Source organism: Lepidochelys kempii, chromosome 16 (genome assembly GCF_965140285.1).
Source record: "Lepidochelys kempii isolate rLepKem1 chromosome 16, rLepKem1.hap1, whole genome shotgun sequence".
Classification (NCBI taxonomy): Eukaryota; Metazoa; Chordata; order Testudines; family Cheloniidae; genus Lepidochelys; species Lepidochelys kempii.
In genome coordinates, this window is record NC_136395.1 from 10,866,499 (window position 1) to 10,884,490 (window position 17,992).

A 17,992-nucleotide genomic window follows, 5' to 3' on the forward strand; every position below is an offset into this window, starting at 1 on the left:
TTGAATTGGCCTCAGTAGCACTGACCTCCCACTTAGTAAGGCAACTCCCATCTTTTCATGTGCTGTATATTTATACCTGACTACTGTATTTTCACTCCATGCATCTGATGAAGTGGAATTTAACCCATGAAAGCTGATGCCCAAATTAATTTTTTAATCTCTACAGTGCCACAAGGACTCCCCGTTGTTTCTGAGATCAGAGTGCGAAGCTGAGTGCTCTCTGGCTCTTCCATCACTGAAAATAAAGATGCTGCAATTGGAATTTTGTTAACAATTCAGAAGGTCGGAATTGCCAGACCAGCTCAAAGCAGGGCTCATCTAGGTCAGTCGCCTGACTCTGGTCGGCTCCACCTGGCCAGGTGGAACCCTTCTTCGCATGTGAGACCTGAGAGGGTCAAAGCTGGAGGTGCTGCAAGAAGGAAGCAGATTTAAAAAGCGCTTTCTCATGCAGTGCAGATTTCAGTGCCAAGTCTCAGGGCGGGGCAGATGCAGCAGGAAGCTGAATATTTTAACACAGAATTAGATCCTTGCTGATCTTTAGCTTTGCATGTTCAAAAACACAAGAAAGATGAGAGAAGGGGCTTGTTATTTCCCCTTTGCCTTTCCAGGAGTAAAATAGCACGCTGTCTGAGAATAATGCTGTCTTGTTCGGGCGCTGGAGTTTGGCTTCCTATGAGCCCTGATTAGGTATTCACTGTTCAGATTGGATGCATTCTGAGAGAAGGATAACTCAGCAGAAATCATCTCACCACCACACAATGCCTTTTCCAGCTTAGTATGCAGCAGGCCCCATCTCAAAATAGTATCTGCTTGCAGATAGTAGCTCCATGCATTTTACTGTGACGCCCACAGCACCAAGCCAGCCATCCTAGCTTTCTGTGTCCCTCGAGGCAGGAGGGGGGCATTACGAGATCTAGACACCAGAATTTTGACCCCTTAAAAATCATCTTAATTCAGTTTCTTGGAAACAAAAACAGTTCAATAATCCTGGTGATTTTTAGCCCTGCAGCAGTCCCCGCTTCGTTTTTGGCCCTGGTCTGTTTTCTTTTCCTACCAAATGAAACACTGAAGGGTTTGTTCTCCATGCCATGCTTGGGAGGGGACAGTGCTGGACTGCTCTGAACTGGGCTGTTTCCCTCATTGATGAATGGCGGACACAAGGACTGTCTCTTTTTACAGCCTGTCTGTACAGCACCCAGCACCATGATTCTTGATTGATGTCCTAGGCATTACTGCAACACCAGTAATTGATAACCCCATTTCCCCTCTCTCAAGGGCTCTCTTCCCTGCTGGATGGCCAGGGATATTTATAGTGAGACATCTCTTCTCTTGCTCAAGAGCAGGGGATCTATGACTGTGGGTAACTCCCTTGTAAAGGGACTTATACATAAAGCTTCTCTCTCTTTGTAAATTATGTAGGTAACTCGCCCTTGAGAGCGGTGCCAGGTGCATCGGCATGTAGTTAGATCGGCAGCATTTCTAAAGATCAGCTGGAGCCTGATCCAATAATATCGAATTCAAATAATGCCTTGCACACAGCAGATTGTCCCTGACTCATTATAGAAGTAATTTTGTCTGGACTGCCCCTTAATTCTGCTTCTTTGCTCCTTTAGGGGGAGGAAGGACAAATAGGCCCACCTGGCCAAAAGAACAGTGAAGGGCCAAAGGTCAGTGTCACCATTATTTCTTCACTCTCTTCATTTTGTTGTGATAAATCCTTTATGTAACGCTCTTCATCTATGGATCTCAGAGTGCTTTAGGGTTCGTCTACACAGCAAAAAAACAGACCCGTGGCAGCGACTCTCAGAGCCCGGCTCAGCTGGCTTGCGCTGTGGGACTAACAATAACGTGTAGATATTTGGGCTCGGAGACCCTGCCCCCTCGCCGGGTTTCAGAACCCAGGCTCCAGACTGAGCCCTGATATCTACTCTGCTATTGTTAGCCTCTCAGCGTGAGCCCCATGAACCCAAGTCAGTTGACCCGGACTCTGAGACTCACTGCCGCTGGGTTTTTTTGCTGTGTAGATGTAGGCTCATTTGCAAATGCAAGCCACTGAATTTCAACTGGGTTTGGGTGCCTAACGCCAATAGGCTCCTTTCAAGATCCCAGCCTCTACACAGATGAGGTGCCATCCCCATTTTGCAGCTAGGGAATCTGAGGCATGGAGAAGTGGACTCACAACAGAGCCATACCACCTATTCGTGTGCATGACTGTGGAAGGTGGGGGGCATTATAAGCTTTCTTTGGAGCAAGGTTGGGTGTTGTCTGTGCTATAGTGTTTTAGTACATAGCTCCATACTGAGGTGTTTTGTGCTTAAATGGATGCTGCCAGCTTAAAACTCATGTAAAAACAAAATAAATGTCCCATGTTCCAAATAACTCCTAAATTATGGAACTGTGGTTGTCGAGCAGGGAAATAAAACATCCGCTACTCTTCCCCAGTTGCTGTACTATAGACACTTCACTACTTTTACTTTTTCTGGATTTGCATTTCACAGTTTCCAATTCTCTCAGCTTGGACAATGGCCGACAATTTGGTGATTTCACTCTTGTTTCTTGTCATTTTCCACTTTCCATCCTCCTGCACTGTCATAATGCTGCAATATTTGGGTTTGCCAGCACTGAAAGCAAATGAATGTTTACTTGTTCAAATAAAGGTGTTTTCATTGGGTTGGGGGGTGGAGGTTGTGTGTGTGGTTTTTGTTTTTTTCAGTCAAGGAAACATTTCTCTTTGGTCTTAGATTTTGTAAGAGCATTTGCATAACTTAAACCTCGGGCCATATTTGATCTGACGGAGTCCTTTTATAAAATAATATCTTGTTCCGCTTGTAATATAACTGGCAGTGGGTCTTTCACTGTTTCCCAAAGTGTAGAGGGTGTCCCCTTTTGCAGGAGTGGAAAGCCCAGAAATATATCTCAATTGCTCTCCACAGTTGCAGCATTCATTTTCTTTAAAGCCCCATCTGTGAATCTGCTTGACAGGTCTCAAGCTGTGAGAATGACTGTGGCCTCCACTTAGTGCATTGCTTAAAAAGGGAAAAACCCTCCTTCCTCAGTGAAGGCAGAGCTGGCGGAGTTATAGGCTACAGAATAAATCTGACCAGGAGAGGAGGGGGAAAATACTGGCAATCACCTTCCACCTCTGTGTACCCATCCACCCCTTACACACACATCCTCTCGTTACTGATCAATGGGCATTGGCATGATAGGAAGTCCCATGATCCATAGACATCCAGCTGATGGGACCCCAGCGGAGCTGCTGCCCAGCCTGGCACCCCAACTGAACCTCTAGGCAGGGTTTCAGAATATGAAGGGGGTGGGAGCCATGCCTTACGTAGGGTGAGGTTTTGGCACATGTTGGGGGCACATGTTGGCACATGCTCCAGCTTGTGTCTGCTGCTTTCAGAAGATTTCTGGGTTCACCTCTGGCCCTGAGCGGACAGCACTTTTGGAGACTTCCAGGGAACTGGTAGTTCTCACATTCCCAACCCAGGCTATCTAGGACACTGCATCCTGGCAGCTTGGGGGTTTCAGTAAGTGGTAGGCACATACAAAAAGTCATGTCTGTCCCCGCCCTGCCACATAACAGTGCTGGCTGGGCCCAGCATCTCCGCCGCCACAGCTTGGGACTGATGTGGCATTTAATGTAAGCTCTAGCCGTTCCCACATGTTACACCCATTACAGCATCGTTTCAGTAGGAAAATCTACATCAAAACCAACATCTCCAGCCTGACCCCAAGCTGTTAGAGCCATTGAGTCCAATGGGCTTTGGAAGAAGTCTCTGAAATTGTACAGACAGATGCCCAGCTCTGTATCTCTAAGATAGACAGGGATGGTGGGGAGTGGGGGAATCAAGCAGTGGTGCCTGAAATGATTTTCCCCTATGAATTTTTAGGGCAGTCGAGGATCAGATGGCTTGAAGGGAACGCCCGGGCCAAGAGGACACAGGGTAACTAACAGAGCCTTTCGTTACTTGGAGGTGAACGTTGGGGTCATTATAGGGCTTGAACCCAGCACCTTAAATAGCTCCAAAAAATTGCTTTGTGAGGAGCACAGATCATGTAGCATGGGCATAAAGCACACTGCATGAGAAACTGTACTGAAGAGTGGCTGCCTTGGTCCTCACTAGCATTCCAGGTCAGACAGCACTTAAGCACGTTCTCAACTTTAAGCATAAGCTGAAGTCCCATTGTTGTCAATGAGACTCAAGTAAGTTGCTTTCCCGAATCAGGATGCTGGAGCTTCTGAATGACTTGAAGGCACAGAGCCACTATGCAGAGATCTACTGTGGAGGTGGCTAAGAGGTGGATAGCAGCGGCAGATAACCATAGCAAGGTCCCTGCACTTGAAAGGACTGCATAAACGACTCCTTGCTAGTCAGGTAGAAATACCGTACGAGAGAGGAGTTTAGATAAAATTGGAGACATAATTGAAGTATAAACCAATCTATATATTTAAAGGCCCTGTAGCTTTTACTGCTCATAGACTCATAGACTTTAAGGTCAGAAGGGACCATTATGATCATCTAGTCTGACCTCTTGTACAACGCAGGCCACAGAATCTCACCCACCCACTCCTGTAACAAATCCCTAACCTATGTCTGAGTTACTGAAGTCCTCAAATCATGGTTTAAATACTTCAAGGTGCAGAGAATCCTCCAGCAAGTGACCCGTGCCCCACGCTGCAGAGGAAGGCCAAAAAACCCCAGGGCCTCTGCCAATCTTCCCTGGAGGAAAATTCCTTCTCAACCCCAGATATGGTGATCAGCTAAACCCTGAGCTGGCAAAGATCATTCCTGTTGCTAAACTTGCATATTAAGGCTTCTGAATTTGCATCTTGTTTAATGATGGCAGAGTCCTTTCTTGTAATATTTGTTTCTTTACAGGGCCGTACGGGCCAGCGTGGGTTGGTTGGAATCCCAGGACCCCCAGTAAGTAGCTGTACACCAATACTCAGGCTCAAACTCTTGTGAAGTGTGCTCGAGAGAAGGGATCAGGACTGGCTGCCCCAGTTGCATGGTTCAGCTTTGAAAGCGGAAAGCTTAGATGGGATTCAGAGCTGGCAGATACAAGTGTACCGTTCTCCAAAGAGAGGGCATTAGTCTGATCCGCTGTTAGTGTGACTCTGCTGATTTGCAGTGCAGATCCTCCTGACTCACGCCAGTGTCCAGACCTTGTGTGTTTAACTAGGTGTGCGCTTAAAAGCATAGCCGCAATTGCTCGCCTGTGTGAGAGCGTGAAAAAAAATAGGCAGCATGCATGGGAGTATGGCTTCTCATCAAGGGCACAATAGCGTATTTCTCAGCCTAATTAGGCATCTTAATTGTGCCCTTCACTGTTGGTGCTGTAGTTGCACATGTGCCTAATTAGGATTTATTGAAAATGTAACACTTTTGTTTTCTGTAGCTCACAAATTAAGGTTGAAAAGCGTTAACAGGGCTTGCTAACCTCTACAGCACCCTTTGGCCTGGGCTGTTTGCAATCAACGGTTTTCGTAGTATAGCTCCGGCATGAGACCATTCTTGTGCGCCATGCTTGGGGTTTGGCAGCGATTTGAAAATGTGTTTGTGTTCAAATGTTCTGTGGGTCATATTCTGCCTTTGGGTACGCCTGTAGGAAGGCCAGAGGTAGGAGAATCAGGATAAGCGTTATTCTATACAAGTTTTACATTGTTAAAATAATAATCCTAATTAATAAAAACCCCACCAGAAACACAACTGACTTTTTAGCTATTAGCAAGGAATGTAGGAAGCAAGACTCTCTCTTAAGTAGCTTTCTGTTATTACACAAGTTTACATCTGACAACTAAGCTACAACTAATAGTTGTGGGGATGGGCAAAAGAGGATAGGGAGGAAAAAATAGGTTTAAGAACCTCGACATTTTTCTGTCTGTGGCAGTAAAAATAGCCTTTTACCTGCTCCTCGGTTTCTTTTTTGGTTCGAACGTTCACCAGTGGAGGTGGGAAAGGGCTGCTAGAAGCTGTTTGCACAGGGTGCTGAGTGAGGGCACAGACAGGAGAGACAATGCATGGTAATGAGCACAGTGCAGTATGAACACCATCTTCCCTTGGGAAGGTTTCCAAACCTACCAGTTTGCACCTGCAGTTTCTTTCTCTTGCACTGGCATCCAGGGAGTTCCAACGGGAATGAGGCCAATGTTGTACTAAGCACTGTGCAAACAAATAACAGAAAACACTGTTTGCCCCAGAGAGGTCCCAACCGAGGATTTAGATGACACATAGCAGGTGAATAAACAGTCAGACAGCAGGAGGTGGGTAGAGGACAAGATAACAGTAGAGACAGATGTGTTTGCATTAATCACAGTTGTCCCGCTGGCAGAGTTTAGCGCTCACATAGCCAACGAACGTACGTATGCAAGAGCCTACTATTCTTCTTCGAGTGCTTGTTCACGTCCATTCCACATTAGGTGTGCACGCATTGCGTGCATGAGCATTGGAAACTTTTTCCCTTAGCTGCTCCCGGTGGGGCCCCCTGACTGGCGCCATTGCGCCGTGCATATATACCCCTGTCGCTCGACCCCCTCCGGTTCCTTCTTACTGTCCGTGACGGCATTGGAACAACCTCTTTCTCTTGTGCGAGAGCAGTCCCTTAGCCTTTCTCTTATAGATAGCTGTTATCAGTTAGTTCACATACACTTTGTTGTGGACACTTAAGTGATTAGGTGCTTGGAGACTTCCAGCACCCACCCCGGGCTGCAGGGCATGCCGCAGGCCACTGGTTTAAGGCTTGTGCCACCTGCCGCAAGCCTATGCCAGTTAGTGACCCCCACGGCTTGTGTCTTCGTTGCCTGGGGGAAGAACATCAGACTGAGCTGTGTAAGATTTGCAAGGCGTTCAAGCCAAGAACAAAGAAAGAAAGAGACTTTGGTTTAGAGCCGTTGTTGATGGAAGTGGCATTACAGCCACCGGGCCCAGAGTGCCCAACGCTGGCTCCGGCTTCCTCGGTGCATAGTGCTCCGGAGCCGTCGGGAGACCTGGGACCGGCTCAACACTGAAAAATGTCGGCCCTACAGCGCCAGACTAGGCCCTGGCTCCGCTCGTCCTCCCCGGTGCGGCCCACGGTGCAGCCAAAAGGAATGCGTGGACGTTCCCCGCATAGGAGGCCGGCGCCTTCCAAGGCCCCGAGCGCCGATAAGAGTGGAAAGGCCGCTGTACTGGCACCGGCGGTTCCAGCACCCCAAGTCCCACCGAGCCCAGGTCTAAGTGAGCTCAGTGCGGACAATGGGGTCGGGGACTTAATGGATCAGCCCTCCACGCCTGGCACCTTTGAGGCGGCAAAGGACCTCACTGAGCTGTCGGCGACGAGCCCTCTCCTGTACAGGGAGAATCCTCCGGCACCCATGCCACGGGTGTCATCGAGGAGTAAGCCGGCAATGGTGTGCCGTTCGAGGACACCGTCCTGGCACCGCTCCTGGAGCTGGTCCCAGTCGAGCTCTGCATCTGCGGACTCCCAGTTACCTGCGGCTCAGAAGGAAGTTGTGGTATCGGGAGTGGATTGGCACGAGGAAGTCACGGACAAGGCACATCCCCAGCACCAGTTAGAGACCGGCACCGGGAGAAGTCGAGACGGCCCTCGCCGGAGGACTCCTGCAGGCGCCAGTCCTGGTCCAGACCTCAGTACCAGTCCTGGGGATATCGGTACCGATCTCGCTCTCATTCCGCTAGGAGCCACTCGTCGACCTCCTGTCTGCACAGATCGTCAGCACCGCCTTGGCCTTCGCGGTCGGCATCGCCGCAGTCCGGTGCCAACTCTGGCCGTTACAGTCACTCGCACCGTGCTCTGGACGGCAGTGCACAATGGGGGCTGCCAGGTCATTGGTCCTTTTGGACTCCTTGGGCCTGTCAACAGCACCAAGGGGCCCTGTCCAGGGTGAGCTACTCAGTGCAGCGGTCCTGGTCCCCACACCGACGACGCCGGAAGCCACAATATCCAGGCCTCCAGCATCCCCCCAGGGTAAACCAGCACCAAGGTCTCCTGCCCCGGTCCAAGCCGGAGGCCCCTCCCATGGGAGAAGGGGAGCAGGAGGACCAGCCTGAGGGGGCTGAGCAGCTGCTAACCTCCTCGTCATCCCCAGATGAGGCGGTGGCGGGAACAGCGGTGTCCGGCCGTCCTCCCATAGACCACAGAGCCCACCAGGAGCTACTGCATAGGGTCGCCCAGAACTTGGGGCTGCAGGCCGAGGAGACGGTTGAGCAGGAGGACCCCATGGTGGACATTTTGAGCCCTGAAGGTCCATCTAGAATAGCGCTCCCACTCATTAAGACCATCCAATCAAATTATAAGACTATATGGCAGACCCCCAGCTTCTAGTGCTCCAACAGCCAAGGGTGTGGAGTGCAAGTACTTCGCCCCGTCAAAGGGCTACGAATTCCTATTTTGCCACCTAAGTCCGTGCTCCCTGGTGGTCTCGGCGGTGAATGAAAAGGAGCACCATGGTCAACAGGCCCTGGCACCTAAGGCCAAGGAGGCAAAATCCCTGGACCTTTTTGGCAGAAAGGTGTACTCGTCGGGGGCCTTCAGTTGAGGATTGCGAACCAGCAGGCCATCCTCAACAGGCATAATTTTAACGCCTGGGCAGCGGTGGGGAAGTTTAAGGACAACCTCCCGCAAGGTTCCCAACAGGAGTTTACGGTCCTAGTGGACGAGGGCAAGACAGTGGCTAAGACCTCTCTCCAGGCCTCCCTGGATTCAGCAGACGCGGCGGCCAGAACAATTGTGTCGGGGGTGGTCATGAGGCTCTCGGCGTGGCTGCAGGAGTCAGGCCTGCCACCTGAGGTCCAGAGCACACTCCAGGACCTCCCCTTTGAAGGGTCCGGGCTCTTTTCGGACCAGACAGACGCAAGGCTGCATTGCCTCAAGGACTCAAGGGCTACACTTAAGTCGCTGGGTATGCACACCCCGGTGATGCAGAGGAAGCCCTTTAAGCCGCAGCCTCCCCCTCAGCAACAGTACCAGCCTCGTCATAGGCATGAGCCTTCCCGTAGGCGAGGCAGGGATAACAGGCGACAGCGCAATAATAACAATAATAACGTACCGGGCCAGAACCGAGGTCCCGCACAAGTCCCAGCCGGGCACTAAACCAGGCTTTTGAAGGTGCGCTCGAGGACAGCGTACCAGACCAGTCACCGGATCCGTCCCCTTGTTTCCTAAACCGCCTGGCCCGTTTCTCCCGTACGTGGTCCAGCAGTATGTCGGACCGTTGTGTCTTACGCACGGTACAGAACAGGTACTCACTGCAATTCTCTTCGCTCCCTCCCTCCCACCCCCCTTCCCCGTCCCTCTTCAGGGACCCCTCTCACGAGCATCTCCTAGAGAAGGCGGTTCGCTTGCTGCTGGGGGCGGGGGCAGTAGAGGTGGTGCCACACGGCCTAAGGGGGAAAGGTTTCTACTCCCGGTACTTCCTCATCCCCAAGGCCAAAGGGGGCCTTCGTCCCATCCTAGACCTGCGCGGGCTCAACAAGTTCCTGGTCAAGGCTCGGTTCCGCATGGTCTCTCTGGGCACCATCATCCCTTCCCTGGATCCAGGGGACTGGTACGCAGCCCTCGACATGAAGGACGCATACTTTCATATCGCCATCCACCCAGCTCATCGGCGGTTCCTGCGCTTCACCGTGAGCCAAGAGCATTACCAGTTTGCGGTTCTCCCGTTCAGTCTAGCCACAGCCCCACGGGTGTTCACGAAGTGCATGGCGGTGGTGGCCTTCTCACGGAGGCAGAGAATCTGGGTGTACCTGTACCTCGACGATTGGCTCCTGATGGGTCGATCCGAAGCGGAAGTGCGGGGCTACGTGGAGGTGGCCCTGAGATTGTTCTGCGAGCTGGGGCTCCTGGTCAACGTCCCCAAGTCCACTCTCATGCCCACGCAGAGAGTGGAATTCATAGGGGAGCTCCTGGATGCGCTGCAGGCCAGGGCAAGCCTTCCAGTATCCCAATTCCAGGCTATCCAGCAAGCAGTGGCCTCCTGCGCCAGTTTCCAATGACAACGGCCAGGTGCTGCCTGCGGCTGCTGGCCACATGGCAGCATGCACGCACCTGGTCAGGCAGGCCAGACTGAGACTTGGGACACTGCAGGCGTGGCTCGCTCGGGTGTACCGCCCAGGCAGGGACCCCCTGGACTTGGTAATGACAGCCCCAAGGGACGTTCTGAACTCCCTGCGGTGGTGGCAGACCCAGCCTGTGGTTTGTGAAGGCATCCCCTTTGCCACCCCACAGCCGGACCTGACGCTGGAGGTGGACGCGTCAGACCACGGATGGGGGGCTCACCTGGGGGACCTCAGGACTTAGGGCTTGTGGTCCGGAGCAGAGCAGTTGCTCCATGTCAATGTGAGGGAGCTCAGGGCGGTTCGTCCAGCCTGCCAGACCTTTCACGCCACTCTGAGTGGTCACAGTGTGACAGTTCTGACAGACAACACTACTGCCATGTTTTATATAAACAAGCAGGGCGGGGCCCGTTCCTCACCGCTCTGTCGTGAGGCTCTCCTCCTCTGGGACTTTTGTATAGCCCACGCCGTTCTCCTCGAGGCGTCATATCTCCCAGGGGTGCGAAACAAGCTGGCAGACTACCTCAGCAGGTTGTATCGCATGCACGAGTGGACACTCAGAGCAGATGTCATGCTTCCGCTCCCCCGCTCCCCTTGGTACACAAGGTCCTGCTCAAGGTACGCAGGGACAGGGCGGTGGTGGTCCTCATCGCCCCGGCATGGCCCCGCCAGCACTGGTACACAACACTCCTAGAGCTGTCAGTGGAGGCCCCGGTAGTCCTGCCCCTACACTGGGACCTCATCACGCAGGACGGTGGGCGGCTTCTCCACCCCGACCTGCAATCACTACACCTGACGGTGTGGAAGCCCTGTGGCTAAACGCCTTGGAGAGCCAGTGCTCCCTTCCTGTGCAGCAGATTCTGCTTGGCAGTAGGAAACCCTCTACCACGGCTACCTATATGGCCAAGTGGAAAAGGTTTTCCTGTTGGTGTGAGCCCCAGCAGGTGCAGCCGTGCCAGGCCCCGGTGCAAGCCATTCTCAAATATCTCCTGCACCTCAAGCAGCAGGGGCTGGCCCCGTCCTCACTTAGAGTGCACCTGGCGGTCATCTCTGCCTTCCATCCAGGGTTTTCGGGGGGCTCGGTGGTTTCCCACCCAATGGATTGGAGAGGATGTTTCCGTACTCACGCCCCCCAGTCCCTCCTTGGAACCTTAACTTGGTCCTCTCTAAACTCATGGGACCCCCGTTTGAGCCCCTCGCTACCTGCTCCCTCCTCCACCTTTCCTGGAAGGTGGCATTTCTGGTGGCCATTACCTCAGCCAGAAGGGTGTCCGAGCTGAGGGTTCTCACCTCTGAGCCATCATATACAGTGTTTCACAAGGATAAGGTGCAGCTCTGACCGCACCCCAAGTTCCTCCCTAAGGTGGTCTCACAATTCCATTTGGGCCAGGACATTTGTCTGCCAGTGTTTTTTCCAAAACCCCATACGGACCCGAGTCACCGCAGCCTACACACCCTGGATGTCCGTTGAGTGCTGGCTTTCTATTTGGAGCGCACCAAACTCTTTCGTAAATCTGTGCAGTTGTTCGTGGCCATAGCCAAGAGGATGAAAGGCCTCCCGATGTCGCCGCAGCGGATCTTGTCTTGGATAACAAGCTGCATCCGGGCGTGCTATGAACTCACAGGTGTTCCAGCCCTGGCAGTCACTCGACCAGGGCGCAAGTGACTTCCTCTGCTTTCCTGGCACAGGTCCTGATCCAGGAGGTCTGAAGAGCAGCCACCTGGTCCTCGGTGCACACCTTCACAACCCACTATGCGGTCAATTAGCAGGCCAGAGAGGATGCGGTGGTTGGCAGAGCGGTCCTCCAATCAGTTGTTCCCGTGACTCCTACCCTCCTCTTGAGGTAAGCTTGTGATTCACCTAATGTGGAATGGACGTGAACAAGCACTCGAAGAAGAAAAAACGGTTACTTACCTTCTCGTAACTGTTGTTCTTCGAGATGTGTTGTTTACGTCCATTCCACCACCCACCCTCCTACCCCTCTGTTGGAGTCGCCAGCAAGAAGGAACCAGAGGGGGTTGGGCAGCAGGGGTATATATGCACGGCACAGTGGCACCAGTCAGGGGGCCCCAACAGGAGCCGCTAAAGGAAAAAGTTTCTGACGCTTGTGCACGCAATACGCTCGCACCTAACGTGGAATGTACATGAACAACGCATCTTGAAGAACAACAAATACGAGAAGATAAGTAACTGTTTTTTCCCATTTGTTTAAATTGCTCTTATGAAAATATTTGTGTTTGCTTATATAGTTGCACATAACGGTGTCCTTTAAAAGCTGCTTTTGCCGTCTATATTTTCAGCATTTAAAATCTGAGCACCTATTTTAATTCATATTCTTATCCAAGGTAAAAATCTCCTTTACAGGGCTTACGAGGCATTCCTGGAATAGCAGGCCCAGAAGGAAAGCCTGGTACACAGGTTCCCATTCTATACTATATACTTAAATATTCTTCATTATATTGTAATTGCCATGCTGGCTACAGGGGCCAGGGCTGCAGGTGAAAGCTGCTGTATTACTGCATGTTATGTTAACTCCGATATTCGTTGGTTCCAGTGTTGGTTTGTCTCTGGTAAATTTGGTAAGTCTCTTATAAACGTACCCCTAAAAGCAGGGAGATGAATCCGAACCGAACCACAGACCAAACTCCCTCAGGCTTGGGGACTTTCGGAGCTGGATCCAAACTTGGTGGTCTAGGCCCATCTTTGCATGGCAGTGAGGGTTTTACAGCGCAGGCTTGGGGCTGGCATGACTCATGCTCCTCATTCCCCACTTGCACCAAACCTCCAGCATTCCAGTTCTCTCTCCAGCTCTGCCCATTCATTTCTGTCACCTGCAGCCACCCTCTGTGCTCTCATAGACATGCCAGTTCTGTGCCCAGAAATAGCTCTGCCAACGACCCTCAACCCTCACTCCTAGCACACTGGACCCTGTTGTTCCAGTCCTGAGCCCTTCATGCAGAGGCGCTGCATAGAACCAAACTGCATAGTGATGTGCTGGGAACAGACATTTATTAAGAGCTAGGATGAGATCCTGAAACTCCTTGCTTCTGATCTAGGGTTTCCAACTTTCTAATTGCACAAAACGGAACACCCTTGCCCTGCCCCGAGGCTCCACCCCTTCTCTGAGGCCCTGCCCCCAACTCACTCCAGCCCCCCTCCCTCCGTCGCTTGCTCTCCCCCAACCTCACTCACTTTCACTAGTCTGGGGCAGAGGGTTTGGGTTTGGGAGGGGGTGAGGGCTCCAGCTGGGGGTGCAGGCTCTGGGGTGGGGCCAGAAATGAGGGGTTCAGGATGTGGGGGGAGGGCCTCTGGGCTGGGGTGGGAGGGGGTGAGGGATCCAGATGGGGGTGTGGGCTCTGGGGTGGGGCTAGGGCTGAGGAGTTTGGGGTGCAGGAGGAGGTTCCGAGCTGGGGCAGGGGGTTTACGGTGCGGGCTCCAGCCGAGTGGCGCTTACCTCAGGCTGCTCCCAGTCGGTGGTGCAGCAGGGCTAAGGCAGGCTCCCTGCTTGCCCTGGCTCTGCGCCGCTCCCAGAAGCGGCTAGACGGAGGTGCAGCCAGGCAGCTCCATGCTGGCTGCTTCTGGGGAGTTGCACAGAGCCAGGGCAGACAGGGAGCCTGCCTTAGCCCCACTGCACTACTAACCAGACTATTAATGGCTCAGTCATCGGTGCTGACCGGAGCCACCAGAGTCCCTTTTTGACTGGGTGTTCTGGTTGAAAGCCGGACGCCTGGCAACCCTATTCTGATCTAACCTTTAATAGGAATGAGCTGTCAGGTTTACACGTGATTCCAGCTTGTATCACTAGAGCACTTCCCTTACAGGGAAAGCTGAGATCATGTGCAAATCCATGTTCATAGAATACAGTGCTGGGTGGGAGCTGGGGGAAGGTTTGTGATCTCTCTTGGTCCTTATCTGTCTAACTTATCCTGCAGGGTGCATCAGGTGCCATGGGGAGCCCTGGCAGAAAGGGACCAGCTGTGAGTAGAATTCCTTGTGTGTTTGTTTTAAATTCTTCCAGTCCTTTGAGCCACGTCAGCATGACAATAATACCTAGCTCTTGTATGCAGCTGTTTGTCCGTAGATCTCAAAGTGCTTCACAATCTTTAATGTACTTATCCTCACATACCCCTGTGAGGCAGAGCAGGGCTATTATCTCCATTGCACAGATGGGAAACTCAGGCACCGAAAGACTAAGCGACTTGCCCAAGATCACACCTGAAGTCTGTGGCAGAGCTAGGAATTGAACTTGAGTCTATCAAGTCCTAGGCTAGTTCCCTAATGATGGTGGCTCCTTGAGCAAAGATCAAGTCCAACCTTAGTTCAATTAACCAGTCAGCCTTGCCTTCCTGGGTGTGACCTCTGAGTGTAAAGAGGGTCCTGCCCTGTATTCAGATCCAGGGTTTTGATTAGAGATAGGGGTTTGTCACTTTAGACCCCGCAACACCCTTGTTAATGTTAACAAAATCCTACTGCAAGCAAACCTGCTGTGGGGTCTTATTACCTTCCAACACAAACTTTCCATGTTCGATCGTCAGCTAATAACGACCCAGTTCAGTGGTACAAGATTTAACCTAGAATGCTTGAGAGCTGACCTATCACATGCCTCCCCTCTTCGGGCGGAGATACAACAGCATCCTTCTGCCTCAGGTGCTGCCTTATAGCAGCCTTCGCTCTCTTAACCCCCTCTCCCCATCTGACCCTGTCCAGCTCTCTGAAATGCCGGTGAACTGCTACCAGTCACCTTAAAACGACTTCTTTCCGGACACTGCCTGAGAGAGGCCCTTGGGGTGCATTGTAAGGGGTGCATCTCTTTCTCTGGATGATGGGAGGTCGGATGAGGATTTCCATTGCCAAGTAATGTGCAGCCCCCACCTGCTTATCTGTGCAGAGACGAGCAAGGGAGGGGAGGCTGCAGAAGTTGCCCCTTTCAGAAAAAAACATGTGCCATTGGGTTATCAAAACCAGACCTGAGATGGGACCAGTTGGAGCCAGCAGCTACAGCTGGGCGGGAACCAGATTTTCCATTTTGTGGGAAATTCTGCCATTTGGATGTTCTTTTTCTGGTCCAAAATGGAACAAAGACCCCAAAAAAAAAAATCCCACAAAATGAAATTCCAAAATCCAGTTTGCTTCAGATTGATCATTTTCAAATCATTGAAAACATTTTCATTTGGATAAAAATCACAAAGATTTTGTTCCAAATTTGACTTTTTGAACTTGAAATGATATAATACATAATTTTTTTTTAAATCGTTTTGTAAAGTCGTTTTGAAATGGAAACGTTCCATGCTGCGAAGGGGGAGGTGTTCTGTTCCAACCTTACTGGAATGCTCTGTTCCAGGCTATTTTTTTTAAATGAACTTTCATCGGTGACCAATCCACAGACACACAAGAGCCAAGTATTACAGAAGCCCGTTCCAGGAGAGCGTGCGGCTGTGAGCACATACAGCTTACCAGGAGCACCAGCATTGGTCCCGTGGCAGGCTGCACCGCTCTTTGGCAGGCCATACCCCTGTGTGTCTCCCTTACCAGTAACACTTCCCCGCCCCCAACTTTCAACATTTATGTTGTGATCTTTTGCTGTTCTCTCCAGGGTTCTGGTGGCTTACCAGGTGACAGAGGGCATGATGGACCTCCTGGACCAATAGTAAGGAGCATCTTCATTCTGCGGTAGTTTGTCTGTTGCGTTAGTCTTCCCAGCACTAAGGCAGAAAGTCCGCTGCTTTGCTGTGTGCCCTGGGAGGGTGGTGGATGGTAGATAGGGGCTGAATTCCCTTACCAGCCATCATCAATATGTTGCTGCTGTTCTCTCACTAGGAACAGGTGGGAGGATCCAACCCCCTTAAGCAGAGGTTCCTAATTTTTTCTTATTGTGTGCCCCCTTCCAGACCTACCAGCTGCCTGTGTACCCCTACCCTTCTCATCACTAGTGTTCTTCTTAACACTACCTGTCTTTAGTCATCTGCCCATATTTCACTGTTGCGTACAGATATAGTTCTAGTGTGCCGTATACAACTCGGGGGGCGGGGGGGGACAAAACCAAACCCTGGCTAAGTTCTGGGCTCAGTTAGACTGGACAGTTGCCAAGCAACTGAACCTGGGATCTGTACCTCAGCATCTCTGTGTGTCTGTGTTCTCACTGGTGCACCTTGAAGTAAATTAACTACTGTATTTTATATAACAAATTCCCAGAGTTTTAAAGCTTCGTCTGAGTAGTCTATTATGAAAATGCAATAAATAAAATAATTAATAAATCCATCTTTACACAGTTTCTCCTGCTTACCCGCAAGAGATGTCTCACGTACCCCCCAGCCCCCCATAGGGGTACGTGTGCCACAGATTGGGAACCCCTCCCGCAGAGTACTCTTAAAGGGCTTGACCCAACACCTGTTAAAATCCATGAAAAGTCCCAATTGGCAGAAGTGGGTGTTGGCTCATGCCTTGAATGGAGAGGAGAAGACTGCTGCCTGAGAGACACCTCAACAAGGAGGCGCTTCTCTTTCCTTCATGTTTTTTCATGGGTGGTGTGCAATGCTTACGTCACTCCCTGGGCCTGTATACATAAGGCTGGTTTGGGGAATCCGATCACTGAACTTCTATGACGAAAATGCATCTACAGTGAGTCTGTACAAACCTCCCCTAGGTGCCCGCAGATAGAAAAGTCTAATGGAAATCCAGAGACGGTGCCCATTTAGCAGTGCTATGCCAGAGAGTAAATAACATGGGACCTGCTGCTGGAGCAGCCAGTAACAGAGAGCTGGCAGTAAGCTGTGGAGCAGTCACATTGTGAAGTAGCATTTGGTCTTATGACCCCCCCAGATGATGCAACCACTAGGGGTGTCATGATCACGTGCGCTGGGGCAGGCTTCAGAGTCCACCCAGGACAGTGCACGCATGTGAACGCACAGAATATCCATATACAGCTGCCAGGGCCCAAAGGCACCCAGATCTACTTACTTTCTCAGTCAATAAGGTGACTGTCTTGCGCCATCCCCAGAAAGAATGTCTGAGAATCCATTAACTGCTTTACTGCTGCGCAGGGCATCAGGTATACTGAAGACAGTGCCCTGTGAGTGCCACCCAGCATGCCAGGTTCAGTCTCTCTGCAGTGCCAGCTTTGGGCTACTGGTGATCGAGGGCTACTGAACATAGCCAGACAGGAGCTGCGGCAACTATCCATAGAGGCAGAGTTAATGCATTACGATCAAATATTAACTAGATTGCCATGCTCAGCTAAGTGAGCAATGAGTGCCAAGGCCTGAAATGGCCTTATAAGGTGACTCCGTTAATGACACCTCTCTCCAAATGTTGTTTTAAGGCCCCTCCAGGAAAACCAGGACCAGATGGAGACCCAGGTTCACCGGGGCCAAAGGTAAGAGCCACTAATGAGATGGTGTACGTGTGCGGGGTGATGGAACTCCATGGAGCCATTTCATGTAGCTTGGTCTTAATGACAAAAGGCTTCGCTTAGTTGGCATTTTGGAATGTTCTTCTGGGATTGGCTCTGTGGTAGCATCTCTTCAGAGAGAGATCAGTGTGAGGCTGGGTGGGTCCCTTATTTTGAAGTGCTTCACAAAGTGGATAGCGACAGAAGGGTGCTTTTCAATGACACACTGAAACATCGGACATGTTGTCTAGACTCCTGGGAAAAGGGCTCATTACATATTAGCTGGATATCAACACGTTCCAGCTCAGGCTCTTGCTGGCTCTGAGCCAGAGGAGCCTTTATGTATTTTCTTTTATCTCCCAATACGCACAGTCCCAGCTGCCTCAGGCCATGTGACCTCTTGAATTACCTGTCTTGGCTCTCTGCAGAGAGAAGAAGCTCTGCCACTTTTCCCCTTCCCATGGTGCAGTCTGTGTTGCTAGCTTTGATTTCCCCAGATGGCCCAACATTGCACCTGGCTGAACACTGGAGCTGGGTGGCAGG

General features: G+C 51.3%; 1 protein-coding gene across 1 annotated transcript in view; it reads left to right on the plus strand.

The window, feature by feature from the left end:
• The window catches only part of LOC140899299 (uncharacterized), a 259,724-nt gene that overhangs the window by 198,309 nt on the left and 43,423 nt on the right, over positions 1–17,992 (plus strand). The window contains exons 27-33 of the mRNA XM_073314570.2: positions 1,614–1,667; positions 3,897–3,950; positions 4,887–4,931; positions 12,427–12,480; positions 13,995–14,039; positions 15,656–15,709; positions 17,381–17,434. Coding sequence (XP_073170671.2) covers positions 1,614–1,667; positions 3,897–3,950; positions 4,887–4,931; positions 12,427–12,480; positions 13,995–14,039; positions 15,656–15,709; positions 17,381–17,434 — 360 coding nt within the window. The remainder of the gene's footprint in view (positions 1–1,613; positions 1,668–3,896; positions 3,951–4,886; positions 4,932–12,426; positions 12,481–13,994; positions 14,040–15,655; positions 15,710–17,380; positions 17,435–17,992) is intronic.